At 44.0% G+C, this 24,225-nt stretch overlaps 1 protein-coding gene across 1 annotated transcript in view; it reads left to right on the forward strand.

The window, feature by feature from the left end:
• The window catches only part of CFTR (CF transmembrane conductance regulator), a 268,329-nt gene that overhangs the window by 188,686 nt on the left and 55,418 nt on the right, over positions 1–24,225 (forward strand). The window contains exon 23 of the mRNA XM_069764852.1: positions 16,369–16,524. Coding sequence (XP_069620953.1) covers positions 16,369–16,524 — 156 coding nt within the window. The remainder of the gene's footprint in view (positions 1–16,368; positions 16,525–24,225) is intronic.

The raw sequence follows: 24,225 nt of genomic DNA on the forward strand, positions 1-24,225 counted from the left end.
CTAACAGTTTCCAGAAAGGCACCCGTGTCAAGAAGGAAGGAAGTGGTGTTCCTAATGAGGGGTGTCAAGATCTTTTCTAAGTAGTGAAGTGTACCGCCAACTCAGCGACACTACCACATACAAAAAACTTTCCTATAATCCCACTCAAACCATCCAAGATGTCATCCGCACAACTCTAGATGGGTTTCAAACCCGGGGCATCCTAGATTGCAAAACTCGGGCCTTTTTGACTAAGAAACATCCGATTACACCAGTAATTTACATCCTACCCAAGATCCACAAGTGTTTACATAATCCACCTGGTAGACCCATTGTGGCATCTACTGATTCGATCTTGGCTCCCATTTCTATCTACTTAGAAAAGATCTTGACACCCCTCATTAGGAACACCACTTCCTTCCTTCTTGACACGGGTGCCTTTCTGGAAACTGTTAGGAACATATCCCCTGTCCCTCCTGACGCCTATCTAGTATCCTTTGACGTGAAGGACTTGTACACGTCCATACCCCATACAAATGGCATACAATCTGTCCGCTGGCTACTCACCACTAATCACATGAACCCCGATCTTTCTGACCTGTGTTGTGAGCTCCTGTCTATCGTTCTGAATAATAACTTTTTCTTGTTCGAAGACACCTACTATCTCCAAATAAAGGGCTCGGCCATGGGCTCGAACGTGGCACCTCCATATGCCAATGCCTACATGGCCCATTACGAAGACACATCTATATACACTCAAGATCTCTTTCGTAGCCATGCATTGACATGGAAGCGCTATATAGATGATGTCTTCTGTGTCTGGGGGGGTGATCTTAGAACCCTACAAGCCTTTTTTCAAGTTCTTAGGACCTCGTGGCCCGGATTGGATTTCACGATGACGTATGACACTCACCAAATCAGTTTCCTCGATACATTGGTCATCAAAGATGATAATGGGAATTTGTCAACAGATTTATACTCAAAACCTACGGACCGCAACAGTCTGTTGCATTACAGTAGTTTCCACCCCAAAAACATGATAAAATCTATTCCCAAATCACAACTAAACAGGGTATCAAAAATAGTCTCAGACCCTGCCACCAAAGACCTTAGAACAACTGAGATGAGGTCAAAATTCCGTGAAAGGGGTTATCCACCACGTATCCTTGATACCGCCCAGGCCAACAGTACTACCAGAGACAGGATATCCGCTACGTCACGGATCCCATTTGTACACCAGTACCATCCTGCAGCTTATAAACTACACAGAACCATTCGCCAACATTGGCATATTCTTCAAGAAGCATACCCCACGATCCAAGAATTTCAACATCCTTTTCTCCCATGCTTTAAAAGACCGCGTAATATCAAGGATAACCTAGTCCGTGCAGACATTGGCCCCACACACTCTGGCCCAACTCAGCGTTTTCTAGCCAACCCCAAAACGGGTACCTTCCCGTGCCTGAGTTGCAATCAGTGCAACAACGTACTGCGGGGCAATACCATACATCACCCACACACAGGAAAGAGATACCCAATCAACAACTTTTTTACCTGTGATACTAATTACGCAGTCTATTTGATCAAATGCCCCTGTGGTCTTTTATATGTGGGCGAGACCACTCAGTCAGTAAAATCACGTATATCTTAACATAAGTCCACCATTCGGTGCAAAAATCTCATGCTCCCATTACCGTCTCATTTTATAGAGAAAGACCACAACCTGTCCCAACTCAGATTTCAAATAATCGAACAGGTCACACCACCTCGCCGCGGGGGAGACAGAGTTACTATACTGAAGCGTAGGGAGGCTTATTGGATACACGAGCTTAACACCTTAAGTCCCAAAGGTCTCAACAGGGATTACGAACTAATGTCCTTCATTTGAAATCAAAAATCCAATTTCTGATCATCTGTAACATCAATGTGCTATTGTTGCCTTATGATTCTACATTTTGTTATCATATTATTTATAACCTGCAGTTCTGTTTCCTTGACAGGAGTACCTCTATCTTTAGTGGCCCCATATGGTTTCTTTCATCAGGTTTATACCTAAGTGCACCTTTTTTTATCATGCAACCATTATGCTATGGTATAGTATCTTTGGGTCTTGTATATCCCATAATTAAGGGGTTGTCCTTTTCACCCCCGCAACTCACTGTGAGTTTTTTGCTAACAATAATTATTGTTATTCCTATTCTCCAGGTCTGTAATATAACCCAGTTTTTTTACCTGTATAACCCCTTGGTTTGCATCTATATCGGTATCAATATTGCACGTTTGGTATATTCCAATGTAGTTATCATGTCTGCTGCTTAATGTGTTCAATATAGCATAGTAATTATCTTTGCTCTTTTTCACAGAATCGCCCACTCTGACTTCACTTCTCCGCTGCCGTTTTGTGACACCTTTCGGCCACCACTAATGCACGGCTATTCACTGCTCCTCTCAACTGGAATGCACCTCCATTTGTGGAACGCTCACATCACCGCCCTCTGCGGTCAGCTAACACCTCATCCCAGCAGCTGGAATACACCTCTAATATTTTTATTTTTTTTTTTTTTTTTTTTTTTGTCAGTGGAGCGCTCAGATCACCGCCCCCATTAGTCAGCTGACTCCCATGTCATCACCGCCCCACCCCTTCCTGTGTCTTGCCAGCTTACACAGCACACTATGTGCTCTGCCCCACTATATAAAGGGCCATGCCGGCAATCCCTGCACACACTCTATTAGCGGTGGATACCGCATTTATCCCTAGTGTCCTGGCGTACTGGTAAGTCTCTCAGCGTCACTCTGCAACTTATGGCGGTACAATTTACATGGTCTCTGTAGTAGTACATTAACAATAGATTTTTACCCTCCTCCTACAGACAGCTCTTTTGAGCCTCAGTGCCACCCATTATTCTGACTCACCGTCAGTTGGTATGTACCCCTCCTTATTACTCTCCATGTACACATAATAGCATCTTGTCTTACATTTCCATTATTATTTCACCATTACTCCACAGACCAGCCTGGTTCTGTTTCTTCCCGGCTTGTTGCTTTTTTTCCAGCATGTCTGATTGGTAGGTAGCCTTATTTAGCTCCACACACACTCGGCACCATTAGTGTCTGTGACCGTAACCCCGTTTTCTCATCTCTAGATGCAAATCCGAGTAGTCTATTGTTTTTGGGGCCATACAAGTATACAATTATACCTAGGTATGTGTTCACTGTACACCAACTCTCCCCTCGGCATATCACTTCACCGCTCGTGTTCCACAAAGTAGTCCTCTCACACTCCCTCTTGGACCTATGTCCTCAGCGTACCTACGGCTTTTCCATGTTAGAACTTGCAGCCTATGATTTAAAGAATTATGTATGTATATATATATATATATATACACCTGTATCCACGCAAGTTGAATGTCCTCCAGGGTCATTGTTCTCTCTCCTCATTTTATGACCTGTGTCTCCGTGATGTATATACTTTTGTTTCTGTTTTGTTTTTGTCTTTCATATGTACAACACATTTATTGTTTTTTGTTCTGTATATAATTCCTTTTTTGTAGCACACTGATGAAGGTCCAGTATCGACCGAAACGTTTGTGATTTACTGTATGTAATAAATCCCCACTTTTTTGCATCACAACACCCTGGAGTGTGCTAGTCACTTTATATTGTAGAGGTGGAATGTGGACAGGACACGGAGGAGACACAGGACCGACCGGACTAGAACGGAGAAACAAGGAAGACTTGAAAATGACTGAGACACTAGGCCAGTGTTCCCCAAGTCCAGTCCTCAAGAGCCACCAACAGGTCATGTTTTCAGGAAATCCTTAGTATTGCACAGGTGATAATTGCATCACCTGGACAGGAAAGCATTCAATGACCTGTGCAATACTAAGGAAATCCTCAAAACATGACCTGTTGGTGGCTCTTGAGGACCAGAGTTGGAGAACACTGCACTAGGTGAACCAGACTGAGCAGAGACACAGGATGGACCGCGCAGAGACAAGAGAGGACCTGGGTCACTAGTAGCACAAATGACAATCAGGCAAGGAGGCAGAGGAAGGGTTACCTTAAATACATGGGACGCAGAAGGACTTTCGGGTCAGGGTCCTCCAGGGTCAAAGAGAAGAGAAGCGGCACGCCTGTATATCAAAAGCGGAAGTGCACGTGTGCAGAGGGAGCAGGAGTGCAAAGTGCGCACGCGCAGCCGGCGGAATCCCAGAAGCTGCGGTGAGGCATGAAGAGGAGAAGGAAGAACGCGCACCTCCAGGAGGAGCGCGCCGAAGCAGGTAAGTATGCCGGCAAGCGGAGAAGGGAGCGAGGGGCAGAATGGCAGGCAGGGCAGCAGGAGCGGTTGCGTGACAGAACCCCCCCTTACTCCCCCTCTTTCTAAGACTTGGCTAAAATCTGAGGAGCCTGTATGTTCTCACAGGGCTCACAAAACCTCTCCCTGGGACCAAAACCCTTCCAATCAACCAAAAAGAGGGTTCTACCTTTAGACTTTTTCATGGCAAGAATATCTTTAACCTCAAAAACATCCAGGTCGGAAACAGGCAAAGGAGTTTGAGCAGGAGAAGCATGGAACTGATTGAAAACGACAGGTTTAAGAAGGAAAACGTGAAAAGAGTTGGCTATGCGAAGTGAAGCGGGCAACTTCAACTTGTAGGAAACATCGTTGATACGAGCCAAAAACTCGAAGGGGCCTATGTACCGTGGACCAAACTTATACGAGGGGATCTTAAGACGAATGAACCTGGAAGACAACCAGACCTTATCAACTGGCCGAAGGATAAAGGAGGATCCAGGCGTCTCTTATCGGCATGTCTCTTAAAGGGAAGGTGCCACCAGTTTTTTTGTAGTTTGTTTTTTTGTGAAATTAAGCTTAAAATAGTAAATAAAATGTATTAATGCAATGTTTGCCCTGGTTGCAAACATTTCTATATGAAAAATATTACATATTTTCTTAGAAATATATATATTGACCACTAGGGGGAGCATTTTCCGTTTTAGACCTCAAGCAGCTATAGTAAGACTTACCAACTTTACTGTTAGCTGTAAAATTGGGGCAGTAACTGCTGACATCACCATTTCCCTCCCCTTTTGGGTGGTCTAATATCCCTGGGGCAGAATGAAGAGCAGCATCACAGGGCAGAGCCATTTTGTGTGTGATTGCCCTGTGATCTGCTATCACCAGCAGTTACTGCATCAGAAACACAGCTACAGAGTTTACAAAAAAGCAGAACACAGTGGGCTCAGCAGCATGGTGGACTGGAGGAAAAGTGAAGACATGTGGTGTTTATGTATGGAGCAGCATTATCTGAGCAGAGCTGTCTGTGACTCATCCCTCAGTAAGATAAGAAGGAGGAGATCCAGGTCTGCAGAGAATGGCCAGGCATTGTGAATGGAGGGGAGAGATACATTGTATGGCAGAGAGAGAGAGAGGCAGGCTGTGAATGCAGCTTACCAGAGATCACAGGGTCTGTGTGTGAGGAGGCGGGGACAGAGCAGGAGAAGCACACAGGGAGGGCAGCATGTGAGAGCAGAGGAGCATGGAGATAAATCACCCGCACTCCCCATCCTCCGGTTCCAGTGAGTGCTTCTCTCGTGCGATAGAAAGTAAGTGGAGCTCAGCAGATAGCACTGGGCTATAATAAAATGGCAGCCAGTCACACCTACAGCAGGGAATTGTGCAGCCCACAGAGGCGTGCCCTGCTCACTGCTAAAGCAGCTACAATGTTAGAGATAGGGTCAGCGCCGGTCTATTATCTCCTATGTCCATGGGGTGCCGTAAAATGACACTGATAGTGTCGTGAACTGCTGTGAAACCAAGATATCAGCCCCCAGTGCCTTCTTTAAACTCATCTTACACACGTAATCTGTTTCACATGCATTTAAAACTTGGTTATAGCAGCAAGTTATGCTACATTACAGTTATTTATTATTGATCTACAAATGCGGTACCTTCCCTTTAATCCTGACCTGTGCCTGTTCAAGAGCGATTTTGGTCTCCTGCCAGACCCTGGAGAACTCCTCGGACTGAAGATCGGCCGCTGGCACACCCGAGGATGTTGCCCATAAACGATGAAGAAGGGAGATTTGGAAGAAGAGTCATTGATATGGTTATTGTATGTGAACTCGGCCCACGGAAGCAAATCAGCCCAGTTATTATCATGACCGTTGTAAAAATGATGGAGATAGGTCATTAGAATTTGGTTTGTGTGCTCAGCTTGTCCGTTGGTCTGTGGATGGTAAGCAGTAGAGAAATACAAAGTAACATTCATCAGCTTGCCTAGAGCCCGCCAGAATCAAGAGGTGAACTGGACACCTCTATCAGAGACTATGTGTAGAGGAAAACCGTGAATCCGGAAGATGTGAGCTATGAAGATTCTTGTCAACTCTGGAGTGGAAGGTAAACCATGCAAAGGGACAAAATTAGCCATCTTGGAAAATCGATCCACAACTACAAAAATGACCGAATGTCCAGAAGAGCGAGGAAGATCAGTAATAAAATCCATGGTGATGTGTTGCCAGGGAGCCGAAGGAACTGGAAGCGAATGCAAGAGACCGGAGGGCAAATGTCTAGGAACCTTGTTCTTTGCACAAGAAGGACATGAGGCGACAAAACTTCGGACGTCTTGTAAGAGAGACGGCCACCAATAATAGCATGTGATGAGAGCGAGTGTCTTCTTGTACCCTATATGGCCTGCCAATTTGGAGGCATGACCCCAACGTAGAACTCGAGACCTCTTGTTTGCCTGGATGAAGGTCTTACCTGAAGGTAAGGAAGACATGCTGATTGGAACTACTAGAATGATCTTGCTGGGATCCATGATATGTGAAGGTTCTTCTTCAACATCGGATGCAAGAAAAGATCTGGACAAGGCATCAGCTTTGAAGTTTTTGTTGCCAGGTCGGAAATGTAATTCGAAGTCAAAGCGGGCAAAGAATAACGACCATCTGGCCTGTCGGGGATTAAGTCTTTGCGCAGAACGGATGTATTCGAGATTCTTGTGGTCAGTATAGATCTTGAAAGGGTGAACAGCTCCCTCCAGCAAATACCGCCACTCCTCCAGCGCCAACTTGATGGCCAATAGTTCTTTGTTGCCAATGGCTTAATTTCTATCCGAGACGTAGAAGATTTTGGATAAGAAACCACAAGTAGCCAGTTGTTTGGAAGATGCTCTCTGGGAAAGAACTGTGCCAGCGCCAATGGCAGAAGCATCTACCTCAAGGATAAAAAGTTTGTTGACCTCAGGACGACGAAGTACAGGAGCGGAAGCAAAGGCTTGCTTAAGAGACCGAAAGGCTTCTTCAGCTTCAGAAGTCCAGATGTGAGGATTGGACCCTTTGCGAGTCAAGGCAGAAATTGAGGAGACCACAGTAGATAAATGTGGAATAAACTGCCGGTAGTAATTTGCAAACCCGAGGAAGCGTTGAATTGCCTTTACCCCTTAAGGACATGGCCAGTTAAGAACAGCAGACACTTCCGTAAGCCTGAGTCAGAGATGATATAGCCGAGGAATGGTAACGAAGATTGTTTGAGTTTGGCATAAAGATGATTCTGTCTAAGACAAGATAGGACTTGGTGGACATCTCTCCTGTGGGAAGCAAGATCCGAGTAAAACACAAGAATGTCATCTAAATATACCACCACACAGGAGTAGATTAGATCCCAGAAGACATCATTCACGAACTCCTGGAACACCGCTGGAGTGTTACACAGGCCGAAAGGCATGGCTAGATACTCATAGTGGCCATCTTGGGTGTTAAAGGTGGTTTTCCACTCGTCTCCAGAACGAATACAGATTAGGTTGTAAGCTCCGCGAAGATCCAATTTCGTGAAAATTCATGCTCCCCTTAGGAGATCGAACAACTCTGGAATAAGAGGTAGAGGATACTTGTTTTTGATCGTGAGATTGTCGAGGCCTCGGTAGTCAATACATGGATGGAGGGAACCAGCCTTCTTCTTAATGAAGAAAAAACCAGCACCTGGGGAGGAGGACTTGCGAATAAAGCCTTTAGCCAAATTCTCCCGGACATATTCACTCATGGCCTGAGTCTCGGTTGGAGACAACAGATAGATTCGACCACGGGGTGGAGTGGAGCCTGGTGCAAGATCGATTGGGCAGTCGTATGGTCAACGTGGAGGCAAGATCTCTGCTTCTTTCTTGTCAAAGACATCCAAGAAAGACAAATACGAGGAAGGTAAGTTAGCAGGCACATAAATTGGATGAGGAGGTTTTCTTGGCAGAACAGGAAGCAGGCAGCTACTCTGACAGAAGAGTCCCCAGGGCAGGATTTCACCAGACCGCCTGTCAAGACAAGGCTCGTGAGTCCTCAAGGACAACCAAAAAGAAACGAAATATCCTAAAAAAATACTTTATTAATAATATCTAAAATTCTCATAGACAATTAAATATACTTAAATGTATGCTACCAACATCAACCACCTGGGTTTGGGTAGGCTAGGAAAGATTCAGGAAGTAGTAACAGATGTATTCCTGACACAGTCCCTGTTAGGTGGCCCTATAGTGGCTTTCACCCACCTAACAGCGGAGGCCGGCACCCTAAATTTCGATGCGGCGCCCCCGCTCCACGTCGACTGTCCCTTCTAGCCCTACTAGGCCCTACCAAATACCCACGCCCAGGTCCCCACAGACATACACACAAATTGACCAAAAGGTCACACTAACCAAAAACGTGAAAAAAGTGTAAAAAAAAGTGAAAAAAGTGTAACAAAACAACTAAAAAACAACGCAGCAAAAGATAGTGCTGCGTAAAAGTCCACTAATTGCATGTACCCCAAAGCTATATCAGCCAAAAATGGTATAGATATTGCTCGATGAATAAATGGTCTTAAAATATAAGTGATGATACACGAGCAATGATCAAAGATCAAAATAATGGGGTACAGTAGAGCACAGATATATTGTGCTCATAAATACTCAGAGGTCATAGGGAATAGACACCTCTAGTATATGTACCAATGTGTCACTGTCTTTGTTAGTACATCATGACCTACATGTCATAAAGGCAGACCTATACATAGGACCCATACACAAAGCAGATACCAATGATAAGGTGTCTCAAATCCGGAATAGCAGATACATTAGATCACTCAGTAGATGTTCATATGTTTGGGTGATATATAAGTTTACACCCTGGATGCCATACGGGTTCAGCATAAGATGTCAAAGATAAAAAAATGAGCAAAATGTTCAACAAAACAAGAAAAAAACCATAAAACACAAATGAAAAAAATATCTGCTATGTCAAGCATCACATATAGTGTCTCTCATTTAAATTGGGCCAATGCACCAGGAAGCCCGATAGAGCTGAGGCCAATCCCTCATTGCTTTCTCATGAATAAATGCAATATCCGATCTTATGCGAGCTCATTTGTCTGGGTGATATATACTTTTACACCCTATATATCATACCAATTCAGTATCATGTATCAGAAAAATAAGCAAAATATTCAACAGAACAAGAAAAAATAAAAAAACACAAATGAAAAGATGTCTGCTATATCTGGTATCGCATATGGTGTCTCTCATTTAAATTGGACCAATACATAAAGGATCCCAACACATCTGAGGCCAATCCCTTGTTTTTTTCATATAGGTAAATGCTATGCTCGGTCCTTTGAGAGCTCATTTATAAGGGTGATATATGAGTTTACACCCTGAGTACCATGTGAGCTCAGCATCAGATATCAGAGATAAAAAATAAGCAGAATATAAAACGGAACAAGAAAAAATAATAAAAAACAAATGAAAAAATGTTTGCTATAACAGGTATCGCATATAGGGTCTCTCATTTAGATTGAACCAATGCATATAAGAGCCCAAGGCAACTGAGGCCAATCCCTCATTACTTTCTTATAGATGAGTGCTATGCTCGGTCTGCCGTGACAGATGAAAAGAAAAACTTATCTGAGTATGTGACATAGTTCGTCCCATCTCGCCATCCCTACGCGTTTCGCCCCTTCCCAGTATAGGGGCTCATCAGGGGATAAATTAGGGTGCAGCAGCAATGGCTCAGGAAGTGGATATCAGCGTGCGAAGGTGGCCGCGCTCTTCTTAATGACTCATAGTACCGTAATGTTTGGAGGCAGCTGTCTGTTCTGCATATTAAATGGCGACATTCCAGAGTGTCGGCGCCGCTCTTAGATACTTAGCGTGCGCTTGCTATGCATCGTGGGGCTAAGTCCCTCCCCACTATCACATGACCATCCCGGAACTCCAAACTAGAATGAAACGCAAACTGCGTGTCACCCATATCGACATGCGCAGTACTCGCGCTACTTCAACGAGCTAGCTCATTGTACACGTGAGGCTAAAGCCCGCCCCACCATTTGTTTAGTTTCAAGCGTTCCTAAGGGAGTGGGACGCAAATGTAAGTCACCGGCGCGCTGTGCCAGCGCTACTTGAAAGCGCTTATTATGCACGTTGGGGCTAACTCCCGCCCCCTCATCACATGCCTTTCAGCGCTCCCAAAATAGTGGAGCGTAGATGCGTGTCAGCCAGTGCCGACATGCGCACTACTTTAAGCCTAGTCTTATGCCAGTCTATGTATCGGCTAGAAGTCATTCCCGGATATCAAGTCATAATAGTAGTTCAATATTAATGGCTCATATTTTCGGGACAAGTGTAGTGCGTGCTCATTAGCACCGAGTCCATATTCATATAATATAGTTCTATAATGCACTGCGCTATTTGTGCCATACTTAGTAGTATTCCGTATAGTACGGTCTTCACGTGCCTAAAAGGACACCAAATTGTCTCATATACATTGCAGCCATTCAGTGTGTATACCTCCGCACACACCACTGTATTCTGTGTATCGTATTTTTTGCCAGAGGGCATCAATGCCCACACTTAAAGGCCATCTGGCCTTTATTGATGGAGGTAACACTGCAGGAAAAAAATAACCTACAGTATCGTTGGACTTCACAATCAGTCAAAAAAAGAATGGACCAAAAGGATTATCTACCGGAATTAAAATCCTTTGCACGAGCAGTCCTAAATGAAGCAGGTATATGTCAGTTGTTCATTGAGTCCACCAGGGCTCATACTCTCCAGCCAGAAGATCCATCTACATTCTCGCTGAAGGATCTTATTGTCCCAATCGCCCTGTCTGATGGAGGGATATACTACCTCAATGATTTTAAACGAGATACAATCAACATCCCCCTTGTGCACAGAGTTGACATGTCTGGCTAGCGGAGAGTCTCGCCTATGTCTTATGTCTCCTAGGTGCTCGCCCATTCTGACCCGCAGCTGTCGCTTAGTTTTTCCTACGTAGTCCATAGGGCAAGAGCACGTACAGACATAGATGACACCCTCCATTTTACAGTTGTCAAATTGTCTATTTTTATAGATCCTTTTTGTCACCGAGCTCTGGAACGTAGTAGATGGTGCAATATAGTTACAGAAGCTACAGTGACCACATCTAAAGGTCCCCACAGATCTGTTCGCCAACCATGTCTCTTTCACTTTTGGTGGATTATAGTGGCTATTGACCACCATATCTCTAATGGACCTACCCTTCCTATAGGTGACAGACGGGTAAGGGAAGATCCATCTATTAAGATCTGGGTCTGTTCTCAAGATCCCCCAGTGTTTCCTTAATATGCCCATGACCCTTTCTTGCTGGTCATCAAAAGTGCCAATGAGTCTTGTTTTAGGGGTCTCATTATCATTTTTTCGGGGATGAAGCAATGTTGTCCTTTCCATGGTTTTGGCATATTGGTTAGCTTCCTCAAGTAGTGCCCTAGGGTATCCACGATCCGTGAATCTTTTTTTCAGATCTCTTGCTTTATTTTGGTAGTCTCCATTTTCGGAACAGTTTCTCCTCAGCCTTAAAAACTGTCCTTTTGGTATCCCTCGTTTTTGCGACATTATTGCGACATTTTATGCAATTCCAAAAATCCACAAGGGGTACCCCCCGCTTAAAGGTAGGCCAATAGTGTCGGGTATAGATGCTCTGGGACAAAACAGTAGCGTCTACCTTGACCAGGTGTTGAGGCCATTCGTTGTGGCCCTGCCATCGTATACGAGAGACACAACTGATCTATTGACTAAACTGGATGTGGTCTCTGTGGAAGCAGGGACAATACTTAGAGGCCTTGTACTCAAGTATACACCATGAGGCGGGCCTCAAGGCAGTTCAATATTTTTTGAATACACGAGGTAACCACTTGGCTCCACATAATGAATTTGTGATGACTCTGCTTGAGTATGTTTTGTGCCATAACTTTTTCTTATTCAATGGGAAGTTTTACCACCAGCTCAGGGGCACCGCTATGGGTAGCCCTTGTGCGCCCACTTACGCGAATTTGCTCCTGGGCTAGTGGGAGGACACGGTGGTCTTTGGGGACGGGGATGCCGTCTGGGGACCCCATATACAATTTTGGGGTCGTTACATAGACGACATCCTCGTCCTCTGGACTGGAGACATACCTACCTTCCACTCCTTTATGGAATCTTTAAATGAGAACCAACTAGGCCTCAGGTTCACGTATGAGGTGGGAGGTAGAGAGATTTCATTCCTCGATGTGAAACTGTCCATTGAAGATAATGGTTCAATAAGAACTACCCTCTTTCGCAAGCCAACGGCGGCTAATGGGCTGCTAAGGTGGGAGAGTTATCACCCGACTCCATTGAAACGAGGGATACCAAAAGGACAGTTTTTAAGGCTGAGGAGAAACTGTTCTGAAAATGGAGACTACCAAAATAAAGCAAGAGATCTGAAAAAAAGATTCACGGATCGTGGATACCCTTGGGCACTACTTGGGGAAGCTAACCAATATGCCAAAACCATGGAAAGGACAACATTGCTTCATCCCCGAAAAAATGATAATGAGACCCCTAAAACAAGACTCATTGGCACTTTTGATGACCAGCAAGAAAGGGTCATGGGCATATTAAGGAAACACTGGGGGATCTTGAGAACAGACCCAGATCTTAATAGATGGATCTTCCCTTACCCGTCTGTCACCTATAGGAAGGGTAGGTCCATTAGAGATATGGTGGTCAATAGCCACTATAATCCACCAAAAGTGAAAGAGACATGGTTGGCGAACAGATCTGTGGGGACCTTTAGATGTGGTCACTGTAGCTTCTGTAACTATATTGCACCATCTACTACGTTCCAGAGCTCGGTGACAAAAAGGATCTATAAAAATAGACAATTCGGCAACTGTAAAATGGAGGGTGTCATCTATGTCTGTACGTGCTCTTGCCCTATGGACTACGTAGGAAAAACTAAGCGACAGCTGCGGGTCAGAATGGGCGAGCACCTAGGAGACATAAGACATAGGCGAGACTCTCCGCTAGCCAGACATGTCAACTCTGTGCACAAGGGAAATTTGATTGTATCTCGTTTAAAATCATTGAGGTAGTATATCCCTCCATCAGACAGGGCGATTGGGACAAAAAGATCCTTCAGCGAGAATGTAGATGGATCTTCTGGCTGGAGAGTATGAGCCCTGGTGGACTCAATGAACAACTGACATATACCTGCTTCATTTAGGACTGCTCGTGCGAAGGATTTTAATTCCGGTAGATAATCCTTTTGGTCCATTCGTGTTTTGACTGATTGTGAAGTCCAACGATACTGTAGGTTATTTTTTTCCTGCAGTGTTACCTCCATCAATAAAGGCCAGATGGCCTTTAAGTGTGGGCATTGATGCCCTCTGGCAAAAAATACGATACACAGAATACAGTGGTGTGTGCGGAGGTATACACACTGAATGGCTGCAATGTATATGAGACAATTTGGTGTCCTTTTAGGCACGTGAAGACCGTACTATACGGAATACTACTAAGTATGGCACAAATAGCGCAGTGCATTATAGAACTATATTATATGAATATGGACTCGGTGCTAATGAGCACGCACTACACTTGTCCCGAAAATATGAGCCATTAATATTGAACTACTATTATGACTTGATATCCGGGAATGACTTCTAGCCGATACATAGACTGGCATAAGACTAGGCTTAAAGTAGTGCGCATGTCGGCACTGGCTGACACGCATCTACGCTCCACTATTTTGGGAGCGCTGAAAGGCATGTGATGAGGGGGCGGGAGTTAGCCCCAACGAGCATAATAAGCGCTTTCAAGTAGCGCTGGCACAGCGCGCCGGCGACTTACATTTGCGTCCCACTCCCTTAGGAACGCTTGAAACTAAACAAATGGTGGGGCGGGCTTTATCCTCACGTGTACAATGAGCTAGCTCGTTGAAGTAGCGCGAGTACTGCGCATGTCGATATGGGTGACACGCAGTTTGCGTTTCATTCTAGTTGGGAGTTCCGGGATGGTCATGTGATAGTGGGGAGGGACTTAGCCCCACGATGCATAACAAGCGCACGCTAAGTATCTAAGAGCGGCGCCGACACTCTAGAATGTCGCCATTTAATATGCAGAACAGACAGCTGTCTCCAAACATTACGGTACTATGAGTCATTAAGAAGAGCGCGGCCACCTTCGCACGCTGATATCCACTTCCTGAGCCATTGCTGCTGCACCCTAATTTATCCCCTGATGAGCCCCTATACTGGGAAGGGGCGAAACGCGTAGGGATGGCGAGATGGGACGAACTATGTCACATACTCAGATAAGTTTTTCTTTTCATCTGTCACGGCAGACCGAGCATAGCACTCATCTATAAGAAAGTAATGAGGGATTGACCTCAGTTGCCTTGGGCTCTTATATGCATTGGTTCAATCTAAATGAGAGACCCTATATGCGATACCTGTTATAGCAAACATTTTTTCATTTGTTTTTTATTATTTTTTCTTGTTCCGTTTTATATTCTGCTTATTTTTTATCTCTGATATCTGATGCTGAGCTCACATGGTACTCAGGGTGTAAACTCATATATCACCCTTATAAATGAGCTCTCAAAGGACCGAGCATAGCATTTACCTATATGAAAAAAACAAGGGATTGGCCTCAGATGTGTTGGGATCCTTTATGTATTGGTCCAATTTAAATGAGAGACACCATATGCGATACCAGATATAGCAGACATCTTTTCATTTGTGTTTTTTTATTTTTTCTTGTTCTGTTGAATATTTTGCTTATTTTTCTGATACATGATACTGAATTGGTATGATATATAGGGTGTAAAAGTATATATCACCCAGACAAATGAGCTCGCATAAGATCGGATATTGCATTTATTCATGAGAAAGCAATGAGGGATTGGCCTCAGCTCTATCGGGCTTCCTGGTGCATTGGCCCAATTTAAATGAGAGACACTATATGTGATGCTTGACATAGCAGATATTTTTTTCATTTGTGTTTTATGGTTTTTTTCTTGTTTTGTTGAACATTTTGCTCATTTTTTTATCTTTGACATCTTATGCTGAACCCGTATGGCATCCAGGGTATAAACTTATATATCACCCAAACATATGAACATCTACTGAGTGATCTAATGTATCTGCTATTCCGGATTTGAGACACCTTATCATTGGTATCTGCTTTGTGTATGGGTCCTATGTATAGGTCTGCCTTTATGACATGTAGGTCATGATGTACTAACAAAGACAGTGACACATTGGTACATATACTAGAGGTGTCTATTCCCTATGACCTCTGAGTATTTATGAGCACAATATATCTGTGCTCTACTGTACCCCATTATTTTGATCTTTGATCATTGCTCGTGTATCATCACTTATATTTTAAGACCATTTATTCATCGAGCAATATCTATACCATTTTTGGCTGATATAGCTTTGGGGTACACGCAATTAGTGGACTTTTACGCAGCACTATCTTTTGCTGCGTTGTTTTTTAGTTGTTTTGTTACACTTTTTTCACTTTTTTTTACACTTTTTTCACGTTTTTGGTTAGTGTGACCTTTTGGTCAATTTGTGTGTATGTCTGTGGGGACCTGGGCGTGGGTATTTGGTAGGGCCTAGTAGGGCTAGAAGGGACAGTCGACGTGGAGCGGGGGCGCCGCATCGAAATTTAGGGTGCCGGCCTCCGCTGTTAGGTGGGTGAAAGCCACTATAGGGCCACCTAACAGGGACTGTGTCAGGAATACATCTGTTACTACTTCCTGAATCTTTCCTAGCCTACCCAAACCCAGGTGGTTGATGTTGGTAGCATACATTTAAGTATATTTAATTGTCTATGAGAATTTTAGATATTATTAATAATATTATTAATAATAACACAATGCTTTTTGTGTTTATATGGAAAATATTATTTTACATGGATGGTTTTAATATATTCAGTTTAACAACCTAGATTTAACTTCATTTTTTCTTTCTGTCTGAACACATATATCTTACCTCTTAAACTCTTCACTCTCTGATGCATAGTGCTCCTTAAAACACATGCTTTACATTCATTTCTTAAATATCTCACATTCCAGGTTGGCTTATTGGGAAGAACTGGTTCTGGAAAAAGCACCTTGTTGTCCGCCTTTTTAAGATTATTGTCAACTCAAGGTGAAATTCAGGTTGATGGGGTATCTTGGCAGACATTACCACTTCAGAAATGGAGAAAGGCCTTTGGAGTTATTCCACAGGTATGTCATTTTTGCTATATGCAGTTCTATGATTACAGTTGTATCAGTCACCTAGAGATCTTCTGATTTATCTGAAAAGAGTATGTAAATTGACTTTTATCTACCGTCTTTTCCAACCCTAATCCTCCCTTTTAGTAAATGGAGGAAGTGTGTGCGGATCTTAATGCCACAAATTTCTCCACTATCAGTTTCCTTGGCGCCCAAGATTGTTGTGCCCCATGTGTAAATGTTCCAAAGAGGCCTTGTAGTGCATCAGCTTTTGGCACAAGAAAGTTGCTTGTAGTAATATTTTTAATCCCCAGAGAGTAACCGGTGCCTTAGGGTCCATTTACATAGACCGATTGGAGGCACTAAACAATCAGTGGTTGTTCAGTAACCTGTTTGCACAGGTAGACCGCAGTAATAATGCACACTGAAAAATCTTTTGGGGCTGTACATCTTGTCTATTTAGCTTTCCATAGACTGGTGTGAAACAGTCGATTCTAGGTCCAGTTCTGCCCCTGTCTATTCTGAGGGCTTTGGCAGATAGTGAGAAGAGATACTAGATTTAGGGACAATCCTGATTGGGAACATCATGTCATGGTGTGATAACAGTTAAGCTCTTTTAATCAAAATATTGTCAATTAAGTATCCTATATTTCTTTTTTTAGCTATTATCTATATGACTATGTGCCACCAAGAACAGTGATCTTATGCTCTGCACAAAAAGATGAACCACCAATGTATTGCTCATTCATGGAGTGATCGGCAGCCTGTTTACACTGAAATATTATTTATGAATGCGCGTTCACAATAATCTTTCAGTGTAAATGCAGCTATAGGCAACATCTGGTGTTAGATACACAGTCTCATCCACTATGGTTTGGTTTCCCAGCAAATGTGATCCAGTAGTCCATGAAGTACCTGTTTACCAAAGAGCTGTAATTCTGACATTTGCAGCCACGTCTTGCATCTTTTGTTAAAATACTACTATAATTCCTTGAGTCCATTACTTGATTCCATATCAAGCAGATACTTTTCCTCTGTTTGTTTAAAGACATACCGTTTCCTGAAATAAGTAAAGGCGTTTAACAGAAGAATATGCCTTGCATTTTTCAAAAATGTATGTAACCAGATGAAAAGTTTCAGCTTACTGGTATGCGCGTGTTCTGTTCACTCGTAAGAGTAAAAAATCGAGTCCTCATTTATGTATTTCAGTCTAATAGTGTATATAAGTATCCAAAAAATAACCGCTCTATCAGTAAGCCCTCTTCGACATAGATATACACTACCGTTCAAAAGTTTAGGGTCACTCAGACAATGTTGTGTTTTCAATGAAAACTCATATAAAGATTTTTATTTGAAATAATTTTCTCCTTCAAACTTTGCTTTCGTCAAAGAATGCTCCCTTTGCAGCAATTACAGCATTGCAGACCTTTGGCATTCTAGCAGTTAATTTGCTGAGGTAATCTGGAGGCATTTCACACTATGCTTCCAGAAACCCCTCCCACAAGTTGGTATGGCTTGATGGGCACTTTTTGCATACCATATGGTCAAGCTGCTCCCACAACAGCTCAATGGGGTTAGTGTTATGTAGGCAATCCAGTGACACAGTGTGCCAGCAATCAGAGCACATACAGTGATCTGACAATAACCCAAAAACAATAGAACGAGCTCTGAGACGTGGAATCTCTGTAGACCGCAATACCTGAACCTATCCTAAACACAACTAAAGGCAGCTGTGGATTGCGCCTGACACTACCTATGCAACTCGGCACAGCCTGAGGAACTGACTAGCCTGAAGATAGAAATACAAGCCTGGCTTGCCTCAGAGAAATACCCCAAAGGAAAAGGCAGCCCCCCACATATAATGACTGTTAGCAAGAGGAAAAGACAAACATAGGGATGAAATAGATTCAGCAAAGTGAGGCCCGATATTCTAGATAGAGCGAGGATAGCAAAGAGAACTTTGCAGTCTACAAAAAACCCTAAAGCAAAAAACCACGCAAAGGGGGCAAAAAGACCCACCGTGCCGAACTAACGGCACGGCGGTACACCCTTTGCGTCTCAGAGCTTCCAGCAAAACAAAATGACAAGCTGGACAGAAAAAGTAGCAACAAAAGTAAAGAAGCACTTATCTAAGCAGAGCAGCAGGCCACAGGAAAGATCCAGAAGCTCAGATCCAACACTGGAACATTGACAAGGAGCAAGGAAGACAGAATCAGGCGGCGTTAAATAACAAAGCAGCCAACGAGCTCACCAGAACACCTGAGGGAGGAAGCTCAGAAGCTGCAGTACCACTTGTGACCACAGGAGTGAATTCAGCCACAGAATTCACAACAGTACCCCCCCCTTGAGGAGGGGTCACCGAACCCTCACCAGAGCCCCCAGGCCGACCAGGATGAGCCACATGAAAGGCACAAACAAGATCTGGAGCATGGACATCAGAGGCAAAAACCCAGGAATTATCTTCCTGAGCATAACCCTTCCATTTAACCAGATACTGGAGTTTCCGTCTAGAAACACGAGAATCCAAAATTTTCTCCCCAATATACTCCAATTCCCCCTCCACCAAAACCGGGGCAGGAGGCTCAACAGATGGAACCATAGGTGCCACGTATCTCCGCAACAACGACCTATGGAATACATTATGTATGGAAAAGGAGTCTGGGAGGGTCAGACGAAAAGACACAGGATTGAGAATCTCAGAAATCCTATATGGACCAATAAAACGAGGTTTAAATTTAGGAGAGGAAACCTTCATAGGAATATGACGAGAAGATAACCAAACCAGATCCCCAACACGAAGTCGGGGACCCACACGGCATCTGCGATTAGCGAAAAGTTGAGCCTTCTCCTGGGACATGGTCAAATTGTCCACTACCTGAGTCCAGATCTGCTGCAACCTGTCCACCACAGAATCCACACCAGGACAGTCCGAAGACTCAACCTGTCCAGAAGAGAAACGAGGATGGAACCCAGAATTGCAGAAAAATGGAGAGACCAAGGTAGCCGAGCTGGCCCGATTATTAAGGGCGAACTCAGCCAACGGCAAAAAGGACACCCAATCATCCTGGTCTGCAGAAACAAAACATCTCAGATATGTTTCCAAGGTCTGATTGGTTCGTTCGGTCTGGCCATTAGTCTGAGGATGGAAAGCCGAGGAAAAAGATAAGGTCAATGCCCATCCTACCACAAAAGGCTCGCCAAAATCTTGAAACAAACTGGGAACCTCTGTCAGAAACAATATTCTCAGGAATGCCATGCAAACGAACCACATGCTGGAAGAACAAAGGCACCAAATCAGAGGAGGAAGGCAATTTAACCAAGGGCACCAGATGGACCATTTTAGAAAAGCGATCACAGACCACCCAAATGACTGACATCTTTTGAGAAACGGGAAGGTCAGAAATGAAATCCATCGAAATATGTGTCCAAGGCCTCTTTGGGACCGGCAAGGGCAAAAGCAACCCACTGGCACGTGAACAGCAGGGCTTAGCCCTAGCACAAATCCCACAGGACTGCACAAAAGTACGTACATCCCGTGACAGAGATGGCCACCAGAAGGATCTAGCCACTAACTCTCTGGTACCAAAGATTCCAGGATGACCAGCCAACACCGAACAATGAAGTTCAGAGATAACTTTACTAGTCCACCTATCAGGGACGAACAGTTTCTCCGCCGGACAACGATCAGGTTTATTCGCCTGAAATTTTTGCAACACTCGCCGCAAATCAGGGGAGATGGCAGACACAATGACTCCTTCCTTGAGGATACTCGCCGGCTCAGATGAACCCGGAGAGTCGGGCACAAAACTCCTAGACAGAGCATCCGCCTTCACATTTTTAGAGCCCGGAAGGTACGAAATCACAAAATCGAAGCGGGCAAAAAATCACGACCAACGGGCCTGTCTAGGATTCAAGCGCTTGGCAGACTCGAGATAAGTAAGGTTCTTATGATCAGTCAATACCACCACGCGATGCTTAGCTCCTTCAAGCCAATGACGCCATTCCTCGAATGCCCACTTCATGGCCAGCAACTCTCGGTTGCCCACATCATAATTACGCTCAGCAGCCGAAAACTTCCTGGAAAAGAAAGCACATGGTTTCAACACTGAGCAACCAGAACCTCTCTGTGACAAAACCGCCCCTGCTCCAATCTCAGAAGCATCAACCTCGACCTGGAACGGAAGAGAAACATCTGGTTGACACAACACAGGGGCAGAACAAAAACGATGCTTCAACTCCTGAAAAGCTTCCACAGCAGCAGAAGACCAATTAACCAAATCAGCACCCTTCTTGGTCAAATCGGTCAATGGTTTGGCAATGCTAGAAAAATTACAGATGAAGCGACGATAAAAATTAGCAAAGCCCAGGAATTTTTGCAGACTTTTCAGAGATGTCGGCTGAGTCCAATCCTGGATGGCTTGGACCTTAACCGGATCCATCTCGATAGTAGAAGGGAAAAAGATGAACCCCAAAAATGAAACTTTCTGCACACCGAAGAGACACTTTGATCCCTTCACAAACAAAGAATTAGCACGCAGGATCTGGAAAACCATTCTGACCTGCTTCACATGAGAGTCCCAATCATCTGAGAAGATCAAAATGTCATCCAAGTAAACAATCAGGAATTTATCCAGATACTCACGGAAGATGTCATGCATAAAAGACTGAAACACAGATGGAGCATTGGCAAGTCCGAACGGCATCACTAGATACTCAAAATGACCCTCGGGCGTATTAAATGCAGTTTTCCATTCATCTCCTTGCCTGATTCTCACCAGATTATACGCACCACGAAGATCTATCTTAGTGAACCAACTAGCCCCCTTAATCCGAGCAAACAAGTCAGATAACAATGGCAAGGGATACTGAAATTTAACAGTGATCTTATTAAGAAGGCGGTAATCAATACACGGTCTCAGCGAACCATCCTTCTTGGCTACAAAAAAGAACCCTGCTCCCAGTGGTGATGACGATGGGCGAATATGTCCCTTCTCCAGGGATTCCTTCACATAACTGCGCATAGCGGCGTGTTCAGGCACGGATAAATTAAATAATCGACCTTTAGGGAATTTACTACCAGGAATCAAATTGATAGCACAATCACAATCCCTATGCGGAGGCAGGGCATCGGACTTGGGCTCTTCAAATACATCCTGATAATCAGACAAGAACTCTGGGACCTCAGAAGGAGTGGATGACGAAATAGACAAAAATGGAACATCACCATGTACCCCCTGACAACCCCAGCTGGATACCGACATAGAGTTCCAATCCAATACTGGATTATGGGTTTGCAGCCATGGCAACCCCAACACGACCACATCATGCAGATTATGTAGCACCAGAAAGCGAATAACTTCCTGATGTGCAGGAGCCATGCACATGGTCAGCTGGGTCCAGTACTGAGGTTTATTCTTGGCCAAAGGTGTAGCATCAATTCCTCTCAACGGAATAGGACACCGCAAAGGCTCCAAGAAAAACCCACAACGTTTAGCATAATCCAAATCCATCAGATTCAGGGCAGCGCCTGAATCCACAAACGCCATGACAGAATACGATGACAAAGAGCATATCAAGGTAATGGACAGAAGGAATTTGGATTGTACAGTACCAATGACGGCAGACCTATCGAACTGCTTAGTGCGCTTAGGACAATCAGAAATAGCATGAGTGGAATCACCACAGTAGAAACACAGACCATTCAGACGTCTGTGTTCTTGCCGTTCAACTCTGGTCATAGTCCTATCGCACTGCATAGGCTCAGGTTTAATCTTAGACAATACCGCCAAATGGTGCACAGATTTACGCTCGCGCAAGCGTCGACCGATCTGAATGGCCAAAGACATAGACTCATTCAAACCAGCAGGCATAGGAAAACCCACCATGACATCCTTAAGAGCCTCAGAGAGACCCTTTCTGAACAAAGCTGCCAGCGCAGATTCATTCCACAGAGTGAGTACTGACCACTTCCTAAATTTCTGACAATATACTTCTATATCATCCTGACCCTGGCACAAAGCCAGCAAATTTTTCTCAGCCTGATCCACTGAATTAGGCTCATCGTAAAGTAATCCGAGCGCCAGGAAAAACGCATTGACATTACTCAATGCAGGGTCTCCTGGCGCAAGAGAAAATGCCCAGTCCTGAGGGTCACCGTGCAAAAAAGAAATAATAATCAAAACCTGTTGAATATGATTACCAGAAGAATGAGGTTTCAAGGCCAGAAATAGCTTACAATTATTTTTGAAATTAAGAAACTTAGTTCTATCACCAAAAAACAAATCAGGAATAGGAATTCTTGGTTCTAACATAGATTTCTGATCAATAGTATCTTGAATCCTTTGTACATTTGTAACGAGATTATCCATTGAAGAGCACAGACCCTGAATATCCATGTCCACACCTGTGGCCTGAAACACCCAAATGTCTAGGGGAAAAAAAAGACTGAACACAGAGCTGAGAAAAAAAAATGATGTCAGAACTTCTTTTTTCCCTCTATTGAGAATCATTAGTCTGGCTCCTTGTACTGTTATGTAGGCAATCCAGTGACAGTGTGCCAGCAATCAGAGCACATACAGTGATCTGACAATAACCCAAAAACAATAGAACGAGCTCTGAGACGTGGAATCTCTGTAGACCGCAATACCTGAACCTATCCTAAACACAACTAAAGGCAGCTGTGGATTGCGCCTGACACTACCTATGCAACTCGGCACAGCCTGAGGAACTGACTAGCCTGAAGATAGAAATACAAGCCTGGCTTGCCTCAGAGAAATACCCCAAAGGAAAAGGCAGCCCCCCACATATAATGACTGTTAGCAAGAGGAAAAGACAAACGTAGGGATGAAATAGATTCAGCAAAGTGAGGCCCGATATTCTAAATAGAGCGAGGATAGCAAAGAGAACTTTGCAGTCTACAAAAAACCCTAAAGCAAAAAACCACGCAAAGGGGGCAAAAAGACCCACCGTGCCGAACTAACGGCACGGCGGTACACCCTTTGCGTCTCAGAGCTTCCAGCAAAACGAAATGACAAGCTGGACAGAAAAAGTAGCAACAAAAGCAAAGAAGCACTTATCTAAGCAGAGTAGCAGGCCACAGGAAAGATCCAGAAGCTCAGATCCAACACTGGAACATTGACAAGGAGCAAGGAAGACAGAATCAGGCGGAGTTAAATAACAAAGCAGCCAACGAGCTCACCAGAACACCTGAGGGAGGAAGCTCAGAAGCTGCAGTACCACTTGTGACCACAGGAGTGAATTCAGCCACAGAATTCACAACAGGTTAGGATCTGGTGACTGCGCTGGCCACTCCATTACAGATAGAATTTAATGGAACCAACATATGTAATGCTACAGATTCTCAACTAGCTCAAAGGAAGATCAGGTTTATAGGTTCTCTAATCAGCCAAACTGTTTTCAGCTGTGCTAACATACTTGCACAAGGGTTTTCAAGGGTATTCTAACCATCCATTAGCCTTCTTACACAGTTAGCAAACACAAAGTACCATAAGAACACTGGAGTGATGGTTGTTGGAAATGGGCCTCTAAACACCTATGAAGATATTGCATTACAAACCAGACGTTTGCAGCTAGTACAGTCATTTACCACATAAACAATGTATAGAGTGTATTTCTGAATCATTTAATGTTAGCTTCTTTGGAAAAAAAACCTGTGCTTTTCTTTCAAAAATCAGGACATTTCTAAGTGACCCT

The sequence above is a fragment of the Ranitomeya imitator genome, chromosome 4 (assembly GCF_032444005.1).
Source record: "Ranitomeya imitator isolate aRanImi1 chromosome 4, aRanImi1.pri, whole genome shotgun sequence".
In the NCBI taxonomy this organism is placed as follows: domain Eukaryota; kingdom Metazoa; phylum Chordata; class Amphibia; order Anura; family Dendrobatidae; genus Ranitomeya; species Ranitomeya imitator.